General features: G+C 42.0%; 2 protein-coding genes across 16 annotated transcripts in view; one reads left to right on the top strand and one right to left on the bottom strand.

The window, feature by feature from the left end:
* The window catches only part of LOC114641130 (tripartite motif-containing protein 16-like protein), a 353,855-nt gene that overhangs the window by 59,218 nt on the left and 273,290 nt on the right, over positions 1-21,347 (top strand). The gene's annotated exons all lie outside the window — the stretch shown is intronic.
* The window catches only part of LOC114641128 (tripartite motif-containing protein 16-like), a 377,528-nt gene that overhangs the window by 26,408 nt on the left and 329,773 nt on the right, over positions 1-21,347 (bottom strand). The window contains exon 1 of one of the 5 annotated variants that reach the window (XM_051925847.1): positions 7,500-8,163. The exons of 3 other annotated variants lie outside the window; for them this stretch is intronic. In XM_051925847.1, the coding sequence (XP_051781807.1) occupies positions 7,500-8,090 (591 nt within the window). In that variant the 5' untranslated portion in view covers positions 8,091-8,163. Of the gene's footprint in view, positions 1-7,499; positions 8,164-21,347 lie in introns of those variants that run through there. One more of the 5 variants, XM_028790236.2, reaches the window with a different exon arrangement.

The following is a 21,347-nucleotide window of genomic DNA, read 5'->3' on the forward strand; positions in this document are numbered from 1 at the left end:
AGGTATAAGAAGAACCAAAGAAATAATAAGATTGACTTTTATTTTATATGTCTTTTGGGTATAAGCTGAAGAACCAACCAGAGTAAATGTATGCATTGATTGACACAGGTATGTAAATTCATTTGCTTATTAAACAGAACTCTACCATTTACTATGTTGACCATTCTGACCAGGCTGCAATAGACTGCTTGTGAGAATGCTCCCTCTTCTTGAAGTGACATTAAAAGAAGAATAGAACGGTTCTTCTCCTGCCTGGTTTCTAATAGTAAGAGGTTCTAAATTTAAGATAAGATTCTGTTAATATGTCTAAATTTAATTTCTTCCACAAAAGACAAATGCAAGCAGAGGACAAGACGTGGTGACAAGCAGGCAACTGAGCTAGAAATGACACTGTCCAGTCAGGGTCAGACATAGGATGAGAGAGCAGATACAGGTGAATGAAGACAAGTAATGGAGGGGCCAGTGAGAAGGGAACTGAAGAGCAGAAGACATTGTGGGCAAGTAGTTTGAGATAACTTTAGAAAAAGAATCCACTAGATCTGTTATCCCTTTGAGCAAAAAGCTAATCAAATTGATGGGAATAAAAATGTATTGTAACGCAGCATTGAATCCTAGGATGCAAATAAACATGCTAATGCAGAGAACTCTGGGAAAAAAAAATGCAAATGTGTAGTAACCAATAGGCAGAGGTATTATCTTTTAAAAAGGTTTATGTTTAAGCCCTGATAAGATAATCAGGATGTGTGCTTGTGATATGAAATAGGGGCTTTTAGGGACTTGTTTCTTAACTTGTACCTCACAATTAGCTTAAAGTAACTTATGGTTGACAGAAAAGAAAGACCACCAAGGGTAAGTTCTTAATCCTCTGATTTTTGACTAAAAATAGCCATCAAGCCATGGTATAAAAGAAAGCATTGCTGAAGTGAGGCAGACAATATCCCTGCTTTCAAAATGGTGGAATGACTCGGGTTATTAATACGAGAACACAGTGCCTGCCTTGCAAAGGCGCACAGCAAACAACATGCTGTCAAAAGAGCACAAGAGTGGATCAAGACTGCTTGAACATGGTGCATCTTTTTTTTTTTTTTTTTTTTAATATTTTTATTTTATTAATTTTCATTGTAATCATTCCATACAAACAGATCAATTTATAACCCAACAAATTTGAAGACAAATCAAACCCCACCCCTGAGAAGGAGAGCTTAGCTAAAGGAAAATTGCTTAAGGCTTTTTAATAAGGCAACATTAAACAAAAGAAAGGGAAAAGTAAATATCTATGTAAATAAGAGATGGAGAAGGGAGTTAAATTCAATAATAGTTATTTCTCTTATTCTAAAATAATATTGATTAAATCCTGCCACGTTTTGAAAAAATGTTGTACAGATCCTCTAACTGAAAATTTGATTTTTTCCTATTTCAAATAATATAAAACATTGGTTTCCCACTGACTTATAAGAGGAGAATTAGGATTCTTCCAATTTAACAAAATAAGTCTGCGTGCTAAAAGTGTAGTGAATGCAATCACAGTTTGCTTGTCCTTCTCCAATTCAAGTCCATCTGGAAGAACACCGAACAGAGCTGTTAATGGATTAGGAGGGATTGTGATACTAAGGCTGTCTGAGAGGCACTTAAAAATTTTTGTCCAAAATGATGTTAGTTTGGTGCAGGCCCAAAACATGTGACCCAGTGAGGCAGGAGCTTGGTTGCAGCGTTCGCAGGTTGGATCCTGGCCTGGAAACATTTTGGACAGTTTTAAGCGAGACAGATGGGCTCGATATATAATTTTTAGTTGAATAATTCTATGCTTTGCGCATATAGAACTCGAGTGAATTCTCTGCTTTGCTACCTTCCACTCCTTTTCTGATATATTGATTAAGAGATCTTCTTCCCAATGTCCTCTTGGATCTTTGAAAGGTAGGGACTCTAATAAGATTTTATATATTGCGGAAATAGTGTTTGTTTCCTCGAAATTGAGCAGTATTTTTTCCAGCATTGTGGAGGGTGCAAGGTGGGGAAAATCGGGCAATTTCTGTTTAACAAAATTTCTAATTTGAAGATAGTAAAAGAAATGTGTAGCTGGGAGGTTGAATTTTGAACGTAATTTTTCAAAAGATGTAAATATGTTGTCTATATAAAGATCTCTAAGCATTTTAATCCCAAAACTTGCGAAGGTTGAAAGAGGTGGTTCTCTTGCAGAGGTGCCACTGATAAAAGATTTTCCATCTTAAAATGGTTCCTAATTTGGTTCCATATTCTGAGTGAGTAAAGCACAATTGGGTTATTAGTATATTTGCGATAACTTTCATTTATTGGAGAGCAGAGCAGGGAATATAAAGAAGTACTACAGGATTTTACTTCTATTGCGGACCAAGCCTGTGTATGTTCATTTATTTGTGTCCAGGTTTTTATGGCTTGTATGTTTGCTGCCCAGTAATAAAACTGAAAATTAGGTAAAGCCATGCCACCTTCTGCCTGAGGTCTTTGTAGGGTCGCTCTTCGGATACGTGGGTGTTTTGAGTTCCAAATGAATGAGGTTATTATTGAATCTAACTGTTTAAAAAACGATTTATTGATATATATTGGAATGTTTTGAAATAAAAAGAGAAGTTTAGGAAGGATATTCATCTTAACAATGTTAATTCTTCTGGCTAGAGTGAGATGAAGGGTTGACCATCTATGCAAGTCTTGCTTAATTTTTTCCATACAGACGCCAAAATTTTGTTGATAAAGAGCTTTATGTTTACTTGTGATATTTACCCCTAGGTATTTAAACTGATCTGCTATGGTAAAAGGTAGGGTGTCTAATCTAATATTATATGCTTGTGAATTCACTGGAAAGAGTATACTTTTATTCAGATTAATTCTAAGACCAGATATCTTTTGAAATTCTGTTAGTGCTGTTAAAAACAGCGGGGACAGTGTTTTCTGCATCTGATATATATAAGACCATATCATCTGCATATAGAGAAATTTTCTGTTCCAGTCCTTCTCTGACAATCCTCTTTATCTGATAAGAATTTCGGCAGTGAACCGCCAGTGGTTCAATAGCGATTGCAAACAACAGTGGCGACAAGGGACATCCTTGTCTGGTACCACGTTCTAGTTTAAAGTAGTCTGAGCAAATGTTATTAATACAAACTGAAGCTTCTGGATTGGTATACAGTAGTTTGATCCATGCACAAATATTCGGGCCAAACCCAAATTTCTCCAATGCAGTGAAAAGGTAATTCCATTCAATCATATCAAATGCCTTTTCTGCATCTAATGATAGTAATATCTCTGGGGTGTTTGATTTTGCTGGTGAATATATAACATTAAACAAGCGTTGGAGATTTGAAGATAGGTGTCGGCCTTTAATAAATCCAGTTTGATCTTGTGATATTACCGAGGGTAGCAGTTTCTCCATCCTTCTAGCTAGGATTTTTGAGAGTATCTTAACATCATTATTCAGGAGTGAAATTGGTCTATATAATGCACATTGTAACAAGTCCTTATTTTGTTTAGGAAAGACGGTGATTAATGCTTGTCGAAATGTTTGAGGTAGTATTTGGTTGTCTCTAGCTTCTGTAAATGTTGCCAATAAGAGTGGAGCTAGCTGAGTGGAGATTTTCTTATAAAACTCTACGGGGTAACCATCAGGGCCTGATGATTTCCCGCTTTGTAGTGACTTTATAGCGTCTAGTAATTCTGTTAGCGTTAGAGGTTTATCCAGTTCCTCAGCACTTAAAGCATCTATTTGTGGTATCTGTGATGTATCCAGAAATGCATTAGATTGTGTGTTGTCTTCTTTGGGCTCAGTGGAATATAAAGACTTACAGTAATCTCTAAATGTGTGCATTATTTTATTATGGTCGATGATTTCTTCTCCATTCTTGTTGGTGATTACTGGTATTGCATTGTGAACTTCTTGTGTATGAATGTGTTGAGCTAAAAGCTTATTAGCTTTTTCTCCATGTTCATAGTAATGCTGTCTAGACTTATAAATAAGTTGTTCAGTTTCTTTAGTTGTTAAGATGTTAAGTTCTGTATGCAGGGCCTGCCTTTTCCTATGAAGAGCTTCACTTGGACGCCTGGCTTGTTCTTCATCTATTCTAGTAATTTCATTTCTTAGCTCTGACACTTTCTTGGTTTCTAATTTATTTCTGTGGGAAAGATATGAAATAATCTGTCCTCTTAAGAAGGCCTTTAGAGTTTCCCAGAGTGTTCCTGCAGAAACCTCTGTGGACGTGTTTGTCTCTAGGAAGAAGCTGATTTGTTTGGATATAAATTCTGTGCAGTTCTCGTCTGCCAATAGAAGAGGGTTAAGGCGCCATCTGCGAGGTGAGTGTGAGGGGCTTAATGATTTTAGCTCCAAGACTAGAGGGGCATGGTCAGAGATAACAATTGTGTCATATTTGCATGATTTAATTGTAGGCAGGAAATTATTATCTATAAAAAAATAATCAATTCTTGAGTAGCTATAATGCACTGGTGAGTAGAACGAATATGTTCTTGAGTTTGGGTTAAGAAACCTCCAGGGGTCTGATAAGTTGTGATCATTCAAAAACTGTATAATTATCTTTGCAGTATTAGATGTCGTCGTCCCCCCTGTCCCAGGAGTCCTATCTAAGAGTGGATTTAAAACACAATTAAAGTCCCCAGCCATTATAATTTTATGAGTGTTCACATTGGGAATGGATGCAAATAGATTTTGCATGAATTCCTTATCATCAACATTGGGTGCATAAACATTTATCAAAATCATTTTACTGTTATATAAGTTGCCCATGACCATCGCATATCTCCCTTCAGGGTCCGACACTACATCTGATGCTACAAATGGAACTGTTCTATGTATGAGAATTCCCACCCCTCTAGTTTTCTTTATAAAGCTAGAATGGAACATTTGGCCAGTCCAGTCTTTTTGTAATCTGAACTGATCCTTGGTTAGTAAGTGGGTCTCCTGTAGAAATACTATTTTAGCGTTTAAGCCTGTTAGGTGAGAGCATACTTTCTTTCTCTTTAATTCGTGATTCAGGCCTTTAACATTCCAACTCACAAAGTTAACTGTCCCATCAGGGAGACATTGATTCTGAGTTTTTAATGTCATTTTATAGTTTTAATTGGTAATGAGGCAGTTTTAATCTTAGTTTCAAGATTCCCCATGAGTTTTTGCATTTTAGCCTATTGTTGCATTGATATTTATAATTATAAAAATTACAAGAATAGATTAGATATAACCTGCTCTCCTTCTCTCCCCCCTTTATCCCCCCACCCCCCCATTTTGCCTCCCCACATGATGCATCTTTTTAAGGAATTACTTAGCTGGACTCTTAAGTTATGCAGAGTTCTCTCTCCTGGTTATTCTGAACCCAAAGCTTTGTGTTTTGAACACAGATTTCAATTGTTCATGTTGTCGGTTTGACATCTAGTATTTAATGGCTGGCAAATAATCTTAAATAATGAAAATTCATTTGAAGATATCTTTCCTCATTGAAACCTTCCTTGTTTATAGATCTAATCAGCCCCACTGTGCTTGTTTGAGTGATTTGTTATATCTTTAGCTCTTTCAAAGGCTGTGATCAGGCCTTGTGGAACATGTCTTTCATGCCTGTCCAGATGTGAGCTTCTCTTAGAATTGTACAGTCATTTCATGTTAGTGATGAGAAAGCTGAAGGTTGGGGGCATCTCTCTGGACCCTACTGAGGTATTTTGAAGCTGTTTGTTTGATTTGAGCAGCCCTTTCAATGGTAGTTCTTCTGGTTCAGAGCAGAAGAACTGTGGAAATTCATTCTCTGGCAGATTGTTTGTCCAGTTTCTCCCTCACAGTGTCAGGACATTTCATACAGAGAATGAGATGGACCACATTGGATGATCTGCAGGAAAATGACCCCGATGGATGGATGGATGGATGGATGGATGGATGGATGGATGGATAGATAGATAGATAGATAGATAGATAGATAGATAGATAGATAGATAGATAGATAGATAGATAGATAGATAGATAGATAGATAGATAGATAGATAGATAGATAGATAGATAGATACTTTATTAATCCCAAGGGGAAATTCACATACTCCAGCAGCAGCTTACTGATAAAGAACAATATTAAATTAGCTCTTTGAGGGTTGAATATTTTTTCCAAAAAAACTCAGTTTTCTGGAAAACACATAAAACAACATTTCACACATAAATCAACATAAAATGTCTGTTGATAAGTGCTGTGGATGCCGTTGGCGCATGTTTGGCATCTCTGGCGATAGTCACTATGCAGGGGCACCTCGATGGGCAGTAGGAATGCACGGTGGGCCGGCTGCCTGGCTGTCTTCGCACAGCAGGTGGGTGGTGGTCGCAGTGTCACGCAATCTGGTTTGTACCTCTTGTCATCATATGTGTTGGTCCTCCAAGGTGAACGTTACATGAAAATGTTCAGCCCCACAATCAGCTGGTACCTCACTGTCATTTTTGATATCCATCTACAGGTTGGAGTCCAACAAGTCAGAGTCCTATTCAATGAAATTACGTGAAACGTCCATGGAGTATTTTGCTTTGCACATTTGCTTTGGTCTCTCGCCATATGTCAATGCCATTTTAGAGGTTGTTTGCTCTTCGCTACTCACACACGCATAGGTATTTGAGGTTAAATCGACAAAGCTATGTAACTATCCTTCTACCAAAGAGAGTCGAACTAAAATGTAAGGGCGAGTTTTGTTGCAGTTTACAGCTGATTACCATCCCCTACCCCTGAATTTTGACAAAAGTCGACATCAGCCCTGAAAGAGTTAAAGAGTGATAACAATGCAGGTATACAGACAGACAATAACTTTGAATAATGTTAACGTTTACCCCCCCAGGTGGAATTGAAGAGTCGCATAGTGTGGGGTGTTCTAGTCGGCAGTGTGCTATAACTACACGGTCTGTATTAGAAATGTGAGCACATGTTTTTTAGGGAGTTGTGCCATTTTCTGTTTCTGTTCACTCAGGGAGCTTCTGACAATTAGTGGCTGCAGGTTTGGCAGATGTCTGTATGCCCGGAAGGGAGATTCTGGAATTACATTTTTTAGCGTTTCATCATTGCGTAGAATTGGCTGAAGCTCTTTAATAGTTTTTAAAAGTGCTTCGGGATGTGGGTTATAGGACATTTATCCTGCAAAGTTACTTAAAAATCTACGCACATTGAAAATTCATAGGCTTCATTTTGAAAAAGCTTGACGTGTGACTATAATGTGTCATTTAATTAAAGAGGCCTCTTTAAACCAACAGTGATCAGAGCATAAAGAAACTCATCTGGGTTTACTGCAAGCACTCTGCTCACTTGAGCTGACTTGGAAATCTTGGCCTTTTCATCCTGGGCTGTTTCATGCCTTGCAGTCAGCCTCACCAGGATAGGCCTCATTTCCCTACAAGCCAATTCAGACTCACCAAAGGAATGAGCAGATTTCACTACCAAACTACATTTACGTATCGCTTCATGATTTTGACTTTTTGTTTCTAATAAACACTAAATCCCACTCACTTTTTTTTCTTCTCTTTCTGCCTCCAGTGCAACCTTTTCATGATGGTTGTGTTCAGTCATTCCACACATTAAGCAGATGCAAGTCTCCTCAGTTTTGCAATATATTTCCAAGCATTTCTGATGCTGTGCACAGAGTTTCTCCTGTAGATTTCCATCAGGACCAACTAGTTTGTGATGCCTCCAGACTGCTATTTCAAAGTGAGGCTGCAGATGAGTCTGACAGTAGGAGGCCATGCAGCTCAGACAGGACTTCACTGCTTTGAATTTCTTCCCAGTACAGGCGTCACACTCCACATCTCCAGGGCTGGCGTAATTCTGAGACAGAGCAAGTGGAGAAGGAGGACTGGTTGCTGTCTTCTTTAATTTCTTGATGACTTCATTCAGCAGTGTGTTTTTTCGCAGCACAGGCCTCATGGTGAAGTTCTCTTTACACTGAGGACAGCTGCACTCTTGGCTCTGATCCCAGCAGTCTGTTAGGCACTTCACACAGAAACTGTGACCACAGGGGATTGAGACAGGGTCAGTCAGGGTGTCCACACACAGCGAGCAGGTGAACTTGTCCTGTAATCCACACAGCTGGGCTTCGGCCATTGTCAGTTTGAGGAGAGGCAGGCAGAGAGAATCAGTCAGACAAACAAGGAAGTGACTTGAGAAGAAACAAAAGTGAAAGTTTGTCTTCACTTGGTGAGAAGGAGAAAGAGATTTAAAGGGAAATCTTGAATGTGAGACTCACTTAGTGAAAATGACAATGTGACGATTTACAGTAATAGTATCCCAAGGTGCCTGTTCACGTCAGTATTTCTTATATTATTTATTACATACTGCAGTCCTCATTAGACAGACTCAGAGCTCAGTGCACATTTTCAAATGAAACATAACACATAGGGCGGCACGGTGGCGCAGTGGGTAGCGCTGCTGCCTCGCAGTTAGGAGATCTGATGACCTGGGTTCGCTTCCCGGGTCCTCCCTGCGTGGAGTTTGCATGTTCTCCCCGTGTCTGCGTGGGTTTCCTCCGGGCGCTCTGGTTTCCTCCCACAGTCCAAAGACATGCTGGTTAGGTGGATTGGCGATTCTAAATTGGCCCTAGTGTGTACTTGGTGTGTGGGTGTGTTTGTGTGTGTCCTGTGGTGGGTTGGTTCCTGCCTTGTGCCCTGTGTTGGCTGGGATTGGCTCCAGCAGACCCCCGTGACCCTGTGTTCGGATTCAGCGGGTTGGAAAATGGATGGATGGAACATAACACATAAATCAGTAGAGACAGGTTTGTCTTGTGATGGCCAGGCAGCCCTCAGCAGACTAAGACTGGAGCTCTTCAGCAGATTATTCACTGTACTGCTAGATTGCTCGGTTCAGACGTGGACTATGACTGGGAGAATGGTTTTGAAATGGCTGGGACTCGCATGGAAACCATCCTTCTTTCTCATCTGTACATCGGAGATCAGAAGGCAGCAGCAGCAGTTCAGTTACTGGACACTCAAAACCCCTGGTACTGTGGTGGGTCCACCCCACATGTTCTCCCTAGGTAAAACAAGATGTGGGTCCATGGGTTACGCAACAAGAAAATAGGTCAGATAGGCAGTAAGTGACAGAAGGAGAATGGAAGTTGGATGATGGTACGAGGAAGTTGTATTTCTACTTATAAGTGTGGGGAGTTCAGAGATTGCTCGAGACAGGCTCTACTTTTACACCACATGATCAGTCTGAATTTTTATGGTTGGGCTGCATTCCACATTATCTATGGGAACAAGGGAAAAATGATTTTGGCCGGATAAAGGAAGTTGAACCTCTCGTTGTCCACCCAAAGTCACATTACAGACATGACAAAGCACAGTATCCACTCTTTAGAGAGGCAGAGGATGGCATAGCCAGGGTACATTTCGAATTAGTAGCCAAAGGTGCGATTGTTGAAACTTCTTACTCTCCAGTGAATTCCCCTAATTAACCTGTAAAAGAGGCTGATGGTTCCTGGTGGTTTGTACAGGACTTGCGAGCGGTGAATGCAGCAGTTCGCCCAAGAACTCCCATTGTTCCCAACCCCGCAACTATTCTTTCCACCATTCCTTCGACTGCAAGCTGGTTTTCTGTCATTGATTTAGCTAATGCTTTCTTTTCTGCTCCTGTTCATCCAGATTGTCAGTATTGGTTTGCTTTTACTTTCCGGGCTAAATGCTGGACATGGACGGTTAGGCCACAAGGTTACACTGAATCACCTCGTTTCTATGGTCAGGAAGTAACTCTCAACCTTGAGTGCTACTCACCTGAGGGGAGAAGAGCACTCATTCAATACATGGATGATCTGTTGCTTTGTTCAGATACAAGACGGACACGACAAAAACGAATTGAATTTTTGGCCAAAAATGGACACAAGCTGTTACTGGTTAAGCAAAAAAAGTGCACTATCTTGGTCATATGTTAACACCTGGGGAGAGATCTCTTTCAGACAAAAGAGTGGAAGCTATTCAGAAAATGCTTAGGCCAGAGACAAAGCAGCAGCTGCTCTCACTATTAGGATTTGGCTCATGGGAAGAGATTAGCCCCGACTGAAAAAATCACTTGGACGGAGGAGGCTGAGAAGGCTCTGACTGATCTCAAACAAGCTTTGATGACAACTCCTGTTTTGGGTATACCCGACTATAGGAAAATATATGTGGACGAGAGACGTGGTTTCACGACTGCGGCCCTGACACAAGACCATGGAGACAAAAAGAGACCTGTTGCATACTATTGAAGAAGACGAAGTGGTGGCGGCGGCCCTGCTTGTCTGCTTGAGAGCTGTAGCGGCTGCTACAGAAGTGGTGCTTTCCTGTGCCGATGTTGTGTTCTCTTGTTGTTCGTGTGCCACATGCTGTGCACTCCATTCTTGTGCAAGCCAGGACTTCACATTTAACATCCGCACGTCTCACTCACTATCAGAATGTTCTACTCACACTGGCGAATGTGACACTCGAAAGGTGCTCCACTTTAAATCCTGCGACACTATTGCCAGTGGACAGCCACACGATTGCGAAGAAGTTATTCTAAGGATGACAAAGCTGAGGCCTGATTTAGAAGAAGATCATCTGGGCTTTAGGTGTGTGGTGCTTGTGGATGGATGTTCATGGCGATTGGAAAATGGAGTTCCCGCTGTAAGTTATGCTGTTGTGTGGGATGAGAGACTGCTGGAAGGAGCCAAGCTCCCTCCAAGCTGGTCGGCGCAAGCTGCAGAAATCTTTGCATTGGCACGAGCATGTCAGCTCCATGCAGTTACCATCAATACTGACGAGCGCTATGCTTTTGGAGTATGTCACAATAGTGAGAGGGTTCAGAACTAGTACGGGAAAGCCTATCCAGCATCACAACTTAGTTGAAAATTTGCTAAATGTCATCATGTTACCTGCACGTGTAGCGTCGGTTAAGTGTCAAACTGATACTGGACAAAAAGATCCTGTGAGCGAAGGAAACACGCTCACTGATTATTGGGCAAAGGAAGCCGCTGGATGGCCCAATGCACCACATTATAACCTAATTTTGCTGCAAACTTTGGCCAAGTGCACAAGCAAAACTAATGTATTGCTTTTTCAAACAGGTGCTACTGATACAGAACACCATACCTGGAAAATGGACCCTAGGGGTGTGTGGAGGCATTCCCTGACTAACAAACCTTATCTTCCCAAGTCTGCTTTCTCAGGTCTTGCAATAACAGCACATGGATTGGACCATGCATCAAAGGACACTATGGTGGCCCTAGTCGAGTGGTTTTGGAGGGCCCCTGGATTCACCCTTTTTGCAGCAAAATTCTGTCAGAAGTGTACGGTTTTTATGAAACATAACATAGGGAAAGGCAACAAGGCGGAAGCTTCTGTTATCCCTATGCCTGATGGTCCTTTTGACCACCTCCAAATGGATTTCACTGAATTAACACCTTCAAAGGGTTACAAATATTGTCTAGTGATAGTTGATATGTTTTCAAGGTGGCATGTGGATGCAAAATTAGTGGCCAAGGGACTGGTCAAAGAGATAATTCCTAGGTGGGGTATTCCTAGAAAATTGCACTTGGATAATGGCTCACATTTTGTAAATGCTGTAGTACATCATCTAGCAGAATGGCTACAAGTTGATCTTAAGCACTATTGTGCATACCACCCCCAGAGAGGTGGAATGATTAAGCGAGCAAATCATAAAAATTAAGTTGGCAAAGGCTTATGAAGAGACTCACCTGCCCTGGCCAGATGCCCTTCCTTAAGTTCTAGCAGCAATGAGGGGCAAAACCCATCGCCATTTAGGCCTGTCTCCTTTCGAGATCCTGACTGGTAGACCAATGCCATGTCCCATGCCAGGGTGGAAGGGTGAATTTGGAAATGATTGATGGTGATCTTCTTCGTTATCTTTCAGGTCTCTGAAGGACTTTGAACTCGATCCACCGGCAGGTGAAGGAGCAATGGCGAGCTGAGCCTACTTCCAAACCTCCCGCTGAGAGCATTGCCCTTGGTGACTGGGTCCTGGTTCGAGACGCTCAGCGAAAGCACTGGCACCAACCCTAGGTGGAAGGGTCCACATCAAGTCTTGTTGGCAACACTCCACGTTAGTAAAGGTTGAAGGCATCGACTCCTGGATTCATTGCCGAAAAACTGACGTTCCACTTTAATAACCATGTCCAAAGTCGGATTTTACTCTTTAATAGCTATTCTACTGATTCCACTGGTGGGACTGTTCTTTCTTTTTTCTTCTTACAATGAAGACTTTGCATCATCAACAGTGAAACACAGCCTAACTCAGGCTATTCTCACAAGAACATGGACTGATAATACTTGGTGGGCATTAATGAACTATACTGTTACCCAACATCGGACAGAATCTTGTTATGCTTGTTCTTTTGCAAAGCCTGTTTATACTGTTCACGATTTGCCTTACAACATATCCACCTGTAAGAAATTTAATGCTAATATTTCACAGTTGATTGACAAGTATTTCAATTCTTCGTGCAAGCTTAGATCCCGTCGTTGCCCCTCTCTCATTCAAGTCTATCGTTTAGCCTTTAATCAAGACACCACTCCCATGTGTCCTTATACCTGCTTGTTTTACATGGGCACATCTTTATTTCGGAATTCTTCTTATGAAACTTGTAGGTATACGGGAATATGGCCCCAGACGTTACAATCTGCTCCGCACGGTCGTTTGGTTATACCTCCAGGAATGTCTTATGTGTGTTATCAAAGACATGGTGATGTTTCTGTTGGAGAATTTACTGGAAATTGCTCTGTGATTTATAAAATTAATTCAGTGGTTTACTTTGAGAGAGGTACTGGATTAACCCTGGAACCTACATATTTCATAAAACCGGATATTCCGTTGGCAGACATCTGGTGGATGTGCGGTCCACATTCACAAACAGACCAGCTGCATTTACGTCCCACTCTTCCTTTCAATTGGGATGGCCTTTGTGCTCGTGTTATGTTAGCACATGATATTCTGATTGTTCCCGAGTCTCCTGCAGTACCAATAATTCCACGCCCTAAACGTTCTGTTTCTGATGTTTCTGATTTTGATCCTTCCTACCCCGGGGTGTATATAGATCGTATTGGCCAGCCTAGGGGCATTCCCAATGAGTATAAGGCTAGAAATGAAGTTAAAGTTGGCCTAGAATCTATTTTCCTCTGGATAACCCCAAATAAGAACTTGGAGTGGATTAATTATATTTATTTCAATCAGCAACGTTTTATTAATTACAGTAGAGATGCCTTTGAGGCACTAGGAGAACAGCTTCATGCTACTACTGAAATGACTTGGCAAAACAGGATTGCTTTGGATATGCTGTTAGCTCAGCAAGGAGGTGGTTGTGTCATGTTTAAAGGAGCCTGTTGTACGTTTATTCCAAATAACACGGCCCCAAATGGTTCATTCACGCAGGCTCTTAGCAAGTTGGAAGGATTATCTCGTGAACTTAAGAAAAACTCAGGTGTTGTCCCTTGGCAGTGGACAGAGTGGTTAAAAAGTTGGTTTGGTGATTGGGGTTCATATTTTTTTCACACTGAAATTGCTGTACTTGTTCTTTTGAGTTTTTTGGGTCTTATCTTCATTTGTTGTATCCCAATCCTTCGTTTTTTCATTTCTCTTATAACGGCTCACGCTTGACTCCTCTGTTAACCAAATGCTTCTTCTGGAAAAGTTGCTCTCCCAAGACGACATTTCTCTTTCACCAAGTGAAACACCTGACTTTTCAGTGTGAGCCCTTATAGGTTATTCTGGTTTTGATTTCACTATTTACTCTTGATTTACTTTGTGAATATTAATGTTATGGTTTAATTTTGGTTTTTTTTTCTTACATTACTATTGCTTGCCATTATTGATTTTGTTTGTGTGACTTGCAGTGATTTTATTCTCCCAGAATTCGGCCGGCCAGACAGAGATCTTTTACTCCCTACTGGCTCAACCAGAGAGGGGAGATGTTTGGTCTCTGAGCCATCAGGAGGAGAGAATGGGTGAGCGGATTGTTATTGAAGGTTTAAGGGATTGTTACTGAGGTTTAAGGGAGCACAGGAAGTTTGAAAGCTGGCACCCCTTCTCTCATCTTGAGTCCAAACTAGTGGAGATGGGGGAATGTGAGAGAATAATTCAAATGTAACAGTGTTTTTGTCTGCAGTGTGTATATTAAAATATAAGAATTGGTTTAGGAAAAGTACTGAGATGGTCAAGTAAAGAATGTACCAGAAGAAAAGCTGATGTAATATACAAAATGTACTGAAGGATGACTAAGAAGTCAGCAGATGTACTATAAGCAATAAGAACGGACAATCCATATTACTAACCGAGAATGCTAAACCGGATGATGGACGCAGGCATATCCGGCCATGGGCCGTAGCTGCAAAAAGAGGTACTGCGCAGGCGCAAGAAAGGGCCGCGAGAGGCGGACAAGACCACAGAAAAAACCAGTGAGCAAAGAAAAAAGAGGACAAAGAAATGAGACGCCGCAAGGAAAAGGCAAAGAAAAAAGTAGTCAAAGGCAGGCACCGCACGAAACCCATTGCACACGAAACTAGCACACAAAAAAAAAGAAGACACTCGCGCACAACAGCAAGGCTCCCCCCCCTACAGGCACCGGACGGGATACACACCAAGAGGGGGATTTAACAAGCCCCTGGAACACAAAACCAAAGAAGACGCTCGCGCAACAACAATCCTCACCCCCCCCCCCCCAAATCAATAAGAAGTGACACCCAAAGCCACATATTTAAAGGAAACGTCCATATTAAACATACGTCATCTCAACACCTTCACACTAGGCAGCATAGGTGGATCTCATTAAAATAAAGCACTATTAACCGTTCAACTGGAGAAAAGGCTCCATATTAACAGTGAGTGTGATCCTCCTTATTACTTATACATATTTCGCACGCTGAGGAACAAACAAGTCATGCATACACGGTCACGGGTACAAAACGATTCGGATCGGATAACGGGACCAAACACACGAACACGAATGAAACCAAACAAATACACGGCGGCGCATACAACGCGCTTCGGAAAATACGTGAGAAAAAATGTCTCGGATCAAAAAACGCAAAGCTCAAGTAACCCCGTTACAGAGACATGCCCAAATGAACAGACACATTGAACGTAGATGCATACAGCCCGCGTCTCAAAGTGCTGCATCGAAACAAGCACGATTTCAAAAGAAAGAGCTCGCGTCTCAGACATACAAAAAAGGGAGCAAAGCAACGCGCATATGACCGGCCAGAAAACAAGCAAGCAGGACTCAAAAAGCAGAAAGCTCAACTAACCGACATACAAAAACAGACAAGGCACGATACAAACAATGCACGACGTAGAGTGAAACGGACTTTGCGCAAAGCGGAGGCGGATCAATTAAAAATCAAAAATAGCGCGTCACAAATAATGGACATGCAACAACGCGGCACTCAAACACCACAAGCAAAACATGCCCGTCACAGACATCAACGCCAGACGTCTGCTAAACGCTTACGCCAGTTGGCTGACAACGCTTTCAATAATGAGTCCACTATTGAGGAAAATTCATTGGGATTAATGAATGTCATTTGCAATCATTGTCATTCACTTAACTTCACAGAAGAAACAACTGGCAATACAAATAATGGATTTACACGTTGTTGTCAAAAGGGGCAGATTACACTGCCTCCTTTACATTCATATCCTGAATATCTACAGAAGCTTCTAACTAACGATGTGCCTGAAAGTAAAAACTTCATGAACTGCATTAGATCCTACAATAGTTCATTTGCTTTTGCATCTACCGGAGTACATATCAGGCCACCAAAAGGCAATGGCCCATACTGCTTTCGCATATGTGGTTAACACAACGCACTATATTATGTTCAAAAAATATTAATGTTAATCACATTATTAACCAGGTCATTTCTTTACTTCCTGGAGAGACACGGCTCTTTCTAAGCTCTGACAAAGTTGACTCTGATGACGACAATGAACATCTGAATTTCCATCCATCCATCCATTTTCCAACCCGCTGAATCCGAACACAGGGTCACGGGGGTCTGCTGGAGCCAATCCCAGCCAACACAGGGCACAAGGCAGGGAACCAATCCTGGGCAGGGTGCCAACCCACCGCAGGACAACATCTGAATTTCCCCTTAGAATATTTGAACACTATTAACCCGGATGGATGACCACAACACAACCTTACCCTTAAAAACGGAACAATAATCATGCTATTAGGAAACCTTAACACTAAACAGGGTTTATGCAATGGCACACGGTTAGTCGTCAACACCATGACACGCAATGTTATTCAAGCAACAGTTCTTTCAGATTCACATGCTAACAATACTGTTCTCATTCTTGGAATTGACCTTACGAGTTCTGACCTGGAATTACCTTTTACATTGAAACACCGACAGTTCCCCATTAAACCTGCATTTGCCATGACCATCAACAAATCACAAGGACAAACCATGGACAAGGTTGGCATCTACCTCTCTGAACCCGTTTTTGGACATGGACAACTTTATGTTGCCTTCTCATGTGTTCGACGTTCATCTGATGTTAAAGTTAAAGTTATAAATGCTCCATGCCAAGAAAGACTCATTCAAGGACAGGACACCATCTTTACTACTAATGTTGTATACAGAGAAATATTCCAATAAAACATTACTCTATGCCAAACACTCTATTTTGTATTTATATAGGCATCATCCAAACCTGCACACTATTCTATATCTAATTCATACATCTCACTCTTTGTCATGCCCCAACGCCAGGGGTTGGCGAGCGAAGCGAGCAGGGGGCGGAGCACCCTAGTTGTTATACGCACAGAAATTTCAAGGGCTGTAGTTCAACTCAAAGGTATAAGAAGAACTAGAGAAATAATAAGATTGAATGTTATTTTATGTGACTTTGGGGTATACGCTGAAGAACCAATCAGAGTAAATGCATGTATTGATTGACACTGTTATGTAAATTTATCTCTACATATAAAAGGCAAAGCCCTCACTGACTCCTCACTAATTCTCCTACTTTCCTTATAGGTGGGAAGCTGAAATTTCGTGTGCTCATTCCTTACAGTGTACTTACAACAGTTAGGTATGTTTCATGTCCTATTGCAACACCCAAGGCGGGGGGAAATGGGTGTACCCCCTAAACGGTATATATAGATAGGGGAAACCCATCCTCACTATTTCTGCGACTTCCAATATATGTAGGAAGCCCAAATTTCCCATGCTCATCCTTTACACTGTACTTACAAACATCAAGTATGTTTCATTTTGTGCCGTGCCCCGTAATGAACTTTTGAAAATAGAGGTTCTCAGCATTATGCCATAAGGAACTTCAGAACTGACCTCTCCTTTAGGTGGTTTCATTCCTTATTTCCATTGACAATTTATTTCACAGTAGAGATGCACAAGGGCTGCCACCAGTCCACCTTCCTTTTTCCGCATGGCCGCTGACCGTGCACCTTCCACGTGGTTGGCTTCCTGCCTATATACATTAACGACATCCCGCGCTCATGTGCCTCCTCACTCACTTCCTTACTTTCCTCAGCTGTTCGTCGTGCTCACTGCTCCCTTCTTCTTTACTCCACCATCTTAAGGGTGGAAGGACTGCTCATTGGGGCAGCACGGTGGCGCAGTGGGTAGCGCTGCTGCCTCACAGTTGGGAGACCTGGGGACCTGGGTTCGCTTCCCGGGTCCTCCCTGCGTGGAGTTTGCATGTTCTCACCGTGTCTGCGTGGGTTTCCTCCCACAGTCCAAAGACATGCAGGTTAGGTGGATTGGCGATTCTAAATTGGCCCTAGTGTGTGTTTGCTTGGTGTGTGGGTGTGTTTGTGTGTGTCCTGCGGTGGGTTGGCACCCTGCCTGGGATTGGTTCCTGCCTTGTGCCCTGTGTTGGCTGGGATTGGCTCCAACAGACCCCCGTGACCCAGTGTTCAGATTCAGCGGGTTGGAAAATGGATGGAGGACTGCTCATTATTCTTTCAGGCTACCTCTAAACCTCACCCATACCGATTCCCCCATGTGTAACATATCCAAGCAGAGCGCCATGGTGCAAGTGCTGCGTGATTGTCAGCTCATTGTATAGGATGAATGCACTATGGCACACAGAGCAGGTGTTGAGGCTTTAGACAGAACCCTAAAAGACATCAGAAACACGACAAAAATTATGGGAGGCTTGACTGTCTTGCTGGCTGGAGACTTCCAGCAGACCTTACCAGTTGTCTCAAGAGGAACGCGCGTCAATGAAGTTAAAGCATGTCTGAAGTCTTCATACCTATGGCCTAAGACCAGCGTTCTTACCTTAAGAATAAACATGAGGGTTTACTTGAACTGCGACAAAAAAGACAGTTCGCTGCTCTCCTCAACAAAATAGGTGATGGCAATTTAATTGAACAGAACTGTAAAATCAATGTTCCTAACAATCTGTCTCCTGGTGAATCTGTTACAAACCTTTATTGAAAATATTTACCCCAACCTATGAAATCTGCATGAAAAGGATGTCTCATGGCTGAGGGAGAGAGCTATTCTAACACCAAAAAATGACATGACTTCACAAATTTACTTCACCAACTAACTGGTTGGTTTACTTAACCAAATAAAAACATTTAAGTCTGTCGACTCTGTTGTAAACTAGAGGACGCGGTGCTCTATCCGGTAGAGTTTCTTCACACTCTGAATCCTCCGGGCAGGCCCCCGCATACTCTACTTTGGAAGGTCGGCACACCAGTTATGTTACCACGAAACTTACAACCACCAAAACGGCGCCAGGCTTCAGATCTCTGCACAAGAACCTCATTGAGCCAACGGTCTTCACTGGAACTGGCTCAGGGGATACCCTCTCCTACCCTCTGACCTCCCATTCCAATTCAAACACCTCTAATTTCCAGTAAGGGCCTGCTTCGCTATGACAATAAATAAGTCACAGGGCCAGACTCTGTAAAAGGTCACCCTTGACTTGAGACAAGATTGCTTCTCACATGGCCAACTGTACGTTACATGCTCAAGAGTAAGCTCAGCTGACAGCTCGGTCATTTTACAGCCCGAGGGCAGAACTGCAAACGTCATTTCCAAAGAGATCCTTACATCCTAAAACTGCATTTCTCATACACAACATTTATAATCATAAATTAAACTCGTTACAATCATCTAATTCACTCCCGATACTAAAATAAGCCTACGACAATTACATTGACAATCATGTTACGTTATTTTTTAAAATATTTCCTTTTCTTTTTCATAACTTCTTTAACACACTACTTCTCCGCTTCATATGACAGATAGGGGGCGCTATCGTCCCCTTGAACCCTTGGACAACACGTACTGACACCAGATAAAAGTCCAATAATGAATTTATTGTAATAAATATGTGCACAAAGCACCTCCACTCCACAATACTCAATAATAAATCAATATTCCAATACATAATCACAATCCTCCACTCCACTCTGCTCATGCCCATTCGAGACGCGTGGAGGATGGAAGGACCGGGAGAGGAGCAGTACTTCCCCTAGAACATAAGAAGGCAGCCACCCTGATGGGTCTTGGAGCCATGGGAACAGGTCTTGGAAGCTCAGACTTGTGGGGACAAGTGGCCACTGCCAGGAGGCACCTGGATGGCTCAGAAACCATGGTACGCAGCACTTCCACCACACCAGGAAGTAGTGCCGGACAAGGATGCAGGTACACCCGGAGTGCTTCTGGGTGCCCATGTAGCACCTCCGCCACACCAGGAAGTGCTGCAGGAAGGTCATCAGGGAGCACCTGGAGCACATTTTGAATTCTTTACGACGTTCTACTTTGTCTTCTATTCTTTGTCTTTTATTTCCAGCCCCAGCCGTGGTTAAATCTCTTGGCACAAAGTCTTGTCTCGCAGGACATGAAAGTATCTCTTTGAGAAAGTCACGTCTCATCTCTCTTCCCAAGATATTTTATTATATATTGTGATGGATGCCCGGGGTCCATGCCTGGCCAGGACGCCCCTTCACCACATCTGACAGGGGAGCAAAGGGTGGAATCCCAGTATCTCCCCCTGGATTCTAGATGGCAGCCTCCCTGGGTTGCAACGGTGCCTCAGACTCCCGCAGGGCTTCATGGGGGTTGGAGTTCTGTGCAGCTCTGTGGGGTTCCACAGGCACTGCCACGGGGTGCTGCAGCAGGACCTGCTGGCCCCTTTTGGGCACTGGTTTCACCTTACCTGGAAGTGCAGAGAGTATGTTGCCAATCAAGCACCTGGAGCACTTCCGGGTACCCAATAAAAGGGAGCCAGCGACCACCACTCAGCGGCCAGAGTCTGGTGGAAGGAGGACAAAGCTTGCTGACGGGGAGTGGTGGTGATGAAAGATGAAAATGCTTGGTGTGATTTAGTGAGCTTTGGGACTGTGTTGTGTCTGTGGGTACAGGGAAGGCGTAGCCCACAGACAAAGAAAAATAAAAGTTTATTTATATTACTTGTGCCTGCTGTGTGAATCTGTGTCGGGTTGGCGCAATATAGCGCCTTTTCTTACACTATATATATATATATATATCCACGAAGGGAGAAAAAACGAATCACGTATCATCAAATAGTTCCTGAGCTTTCAACCCCTATCAGGGGTCTTCATCAGAGGATAATGCTTAGACTTACAATAATCAAAGGCAATATATAGCAACACATTCAGTTTGGGGGGGGGGGGTATCACTTGCCCCACTGTACACATCATAATGTATTCATTTGATATGTCTGCTAAGCTTGCTTAGTTAAATGTAACTATATTTTTTAATTCATTCATTTTGTATCCCTGCTGTTATTTAAGAGCCACAGCTGCTGCAAGTCTGGTAATAGACTGATTAACAAAAGGATGAGACGGCATTGCAGTCACCTCTAGAGGGCAGCAGCTGTGGCTTTAGATTTGCTTCAGTTGATAATGGGAGCATCTTGAGTAGTTCACATAGTTCATTTAGATAGATAGAGATTTAATGATTAAGCCTCACTTAATTCAGTTTATTTTAGCCAGTTTTGCTTTCACAAAAGAGGATTTGGCCAAGTTGTTCTTGGCAACTGAAATAACTAAGCATCACCTCTCTGGCTTCTAACCACCAGGGTGAAGATGAAGCTTAGAATCGCATTGTGGCTGAGAGTTCATGAAACAAACTCACCATCTATGACAAACAATACCTCTGAGAAAGGATTCTGCCTTCTTTTTTTAGCATATGTAATGTTGCTTCATTCTTAGTTATACAATCATGTAAGTGTATCTGTAATGTTTCATACAAAAGAGGGAAGCATTAAAAGACATATTATCTATTCAAAATGCCAAGCATTAATAGTATATCACATATAAAATTATTGTCTATTGCTTTTATTGCTCTATTTTGTCAATGAGGCAATATATATAAATACACTGTATAT

This window comes from Erpetoichthys calabaricus, chromosome 4 (genome assembly GCF_900747795.2).
Source record: "Erpetoichthys calabaricus chromosome 4, fErpCal1.3, whole genome shotgun sequence".
Lineage (NCBI taxonomy): Eukaryota > Metazoa > Chordata > Cladistia > Polypteriformes > Polypteridae > Erpetoichthys > Erpetoichthys calabaricus.